Here is a 2317-nt window from a genome sequence, read left to right as displayed (position 1 = left end):
TCGGCAGCAACAGCCGCAGTCGAAGCTACAGCTATAGCAATTAACCATTTGACAACTGTGTGAAATTTAATGATGAGGTTAGATTTTTGAGCAAAGGGAAGGAGGTAGAAAGAAGGCAGAATACTCTCTCAGCGAGGTTCAATGCTTAGGAGATTTAATGTCACGTATGTTCCAAAGGGGTAGTACTGGTGCTGGTACTGGGCAAACATCAGTATGATGAACCTAATATTAGCATTGACTTAGACTATAAATTTGTGCGTGGATAAGAAACAAGTTATCAGTTGTCTTTGAACATTGCTTTGGATTACGTGTAAGGGAGTCCAGAACGCAACATTTCGATTAAGAATTCCATAATGAAAGCCTACGTTTGTGTTTTGGTTGCCCTATTGGCAATGGCTGGGCCATCACAGGCCCTTTTGGGTGCCAAATTGGCCTTATTGGGATCATTAAAGAGTGGTCTACTCGGAGGTGGTGGCGGTGGAGTTTTAGGAGGAGGAGGATTAGGTGGTAAAGGTGGATACGGTGGTGGTTACGGCGGTGGACATGGTGGTGGTTATGGCAGCGGATATGGCGGTGGTTATAGCGGCGGTTATAATGGTGGTTATGGCAGTGGATATGGAGGCGGCTATGGAGGTGGTTATGGCGGCGGCTATAACGGCGGTCATGGTGGTAGCTATGGTGGCAGTTCCGGTGGCTTCAACTATAACCGGCCCGTTTGGACCGGTGCCAGTTCAAATCACGGCTGGGGTCAACAATCCTATGGTGGTGGTTATGGTGGTAATACTCAAGTCATTAAGGTTATAAAGGTCATTGAACAGCCCTCAGCTGCTGTATCATATCCCACAACATATGTTAGTGGATCTTCTTCAGCATCGGCATCTGCATCAGCTTCATCGTCAGCTGGTTGGACACCAATACCCGTATCTGCCCCCGCTCCAATTCCTGTCGCCCCTGTGCAAGTATCACAACCAAAACAAGTTCTTGTGACTGTAAGTCAATCCCAACCCTTGCCACAACCCATTCCACAACCACCTCCAGTTGTGGTAGCTCCACCTAAACCAGTCTATGTTTCAGCACCTCAGCCACAACCTGTTCAGTATTTACCACCTCCACGACCAATCCAAGTGTCCGTACAAAAGCCCGTTACCTACAATGTTCAACCTGAATATCAGGTACCCTATCAACCTCAATATCAACCATCATATCAACAGACCTATCAACCTTCATACCAAGCTCCCGTGCAGCAAAATGTAAAAACAGTTCAACTTGTTGTTGAAGGTGCCGCTGATTCGCATTCTCCTGCACTGACCTATGGACCACCACCAGCATCCAGCTCTAATTCGGCTACATGGAATAGCAATTCATGGAGTAGCGGTTCTGTTGGTTCTGGACCCTGGAAGAGTGGTGGTATTTGGGAGAGCCTTGGTTGCTAGTCTTGAGATTTTTTGTTTTCATAAAATCCCAACTTTGTTAGATTTAGTTATTAATTATCAATCCCTGAATGCCACAACCGTCGATGTGTTCTTCAAAGACTACCATATAAAAGAAAACTTGTAACGAAAATATATATATATTTTCAAACGAATAAATTAAAAGAAAAAAATCGAAATTGAAACCAAACTAATTTAATTTTATTATTCATAAATATGGAAGAACATTTTGACTTTGATTTTCACACTCTTTCCTAGCAAAAACAGCGTCGCCAAAAAGTAGTGAAAATGTTCCTTTTGGATCCGGAAGTTGTGCAAAATTGGCGCAGAAGCGATGCCTTTAACATGGGCTTGTCATAGGACGGATGTCCACCATTTCAATAGTCGTTGCATTGAATTTGCATCACTTCTTAAGGTGTGATTCCAATTCCGTGTTTTGGATGTGAAATAAAAAAAGTTTTTAATATTTTGCCAAATAAACGACCGGAGTACTGTGAACAACAAATACATAGGCAGATGGACACCAAGGAATTCTGAGGTGGTAGATATATATTTTATGTCTAAAATAAATATTTCTGGTATGCACATATTTTGGCAGAGCAAAGTTATTATACCCTAACCACATAGTGGTTTAGGGTATAATTAATATAGTAGTATGCAATGCTGATCATCCATTCGCAATCTTACAAAAATTTATACAATACATGTAAAATTACATTGTTATCGTTTCTACAAATTGTATTTGATACGTCGTTTGTAAGAAATAGATCGACTAAAGTTGTTTGTTTTCTTTAAAAAAAGTGCCTTTAAATCGGCTTGTGTGTAGCCAACAATGAATAGAACTGCTATGGCGATAATTGCTATAGCAATAATTGTGTATTGTTGCT

General features: G+C 41.3%; 1 protein-coding gene across 1 annotated transcript; it reads left to right on the top strand.

Moving 5' to 3' along the window:
- Positions 1-265: 265 nt before the first annotated feature.
- Positions 266-1620, top strand: LOC142229756 (uncharacterized). Its single transcript, XM_075300324.1, has one exon. The coding sequence runs from the start codon at positions 354-356 to the stop codon at positions 1431-1433; it is 1080 nt and encodes a 359-aa protein (XP_075156439.1). The 5' UTR covers positions 266-353; the 3' UTR covers positions 1434-1620.
- Positions 1621-2317: the final 697 nt, after the last annotated feature.

Source organism: Haematobia irritans, chromosome 3, assembly GCF_050003625.1.
Source record: "Haematobia irritans isolate KBUSLIRL chromosome 3, ASM5000362v1, whole genome shotgun sequence".
In the NCBI taxonomy this organism is placed as follows: Eukaryota; Metazoa; Arthropoda; class Insecta; order Diptera; family Muscidae; genus Haematobia; species Haematobia irritans.
The sequence above is the reverse complement of the archived record's forward strand: the minus strand, read 5'-3'. Positions and strand labels throughout refer to the sequence as shown.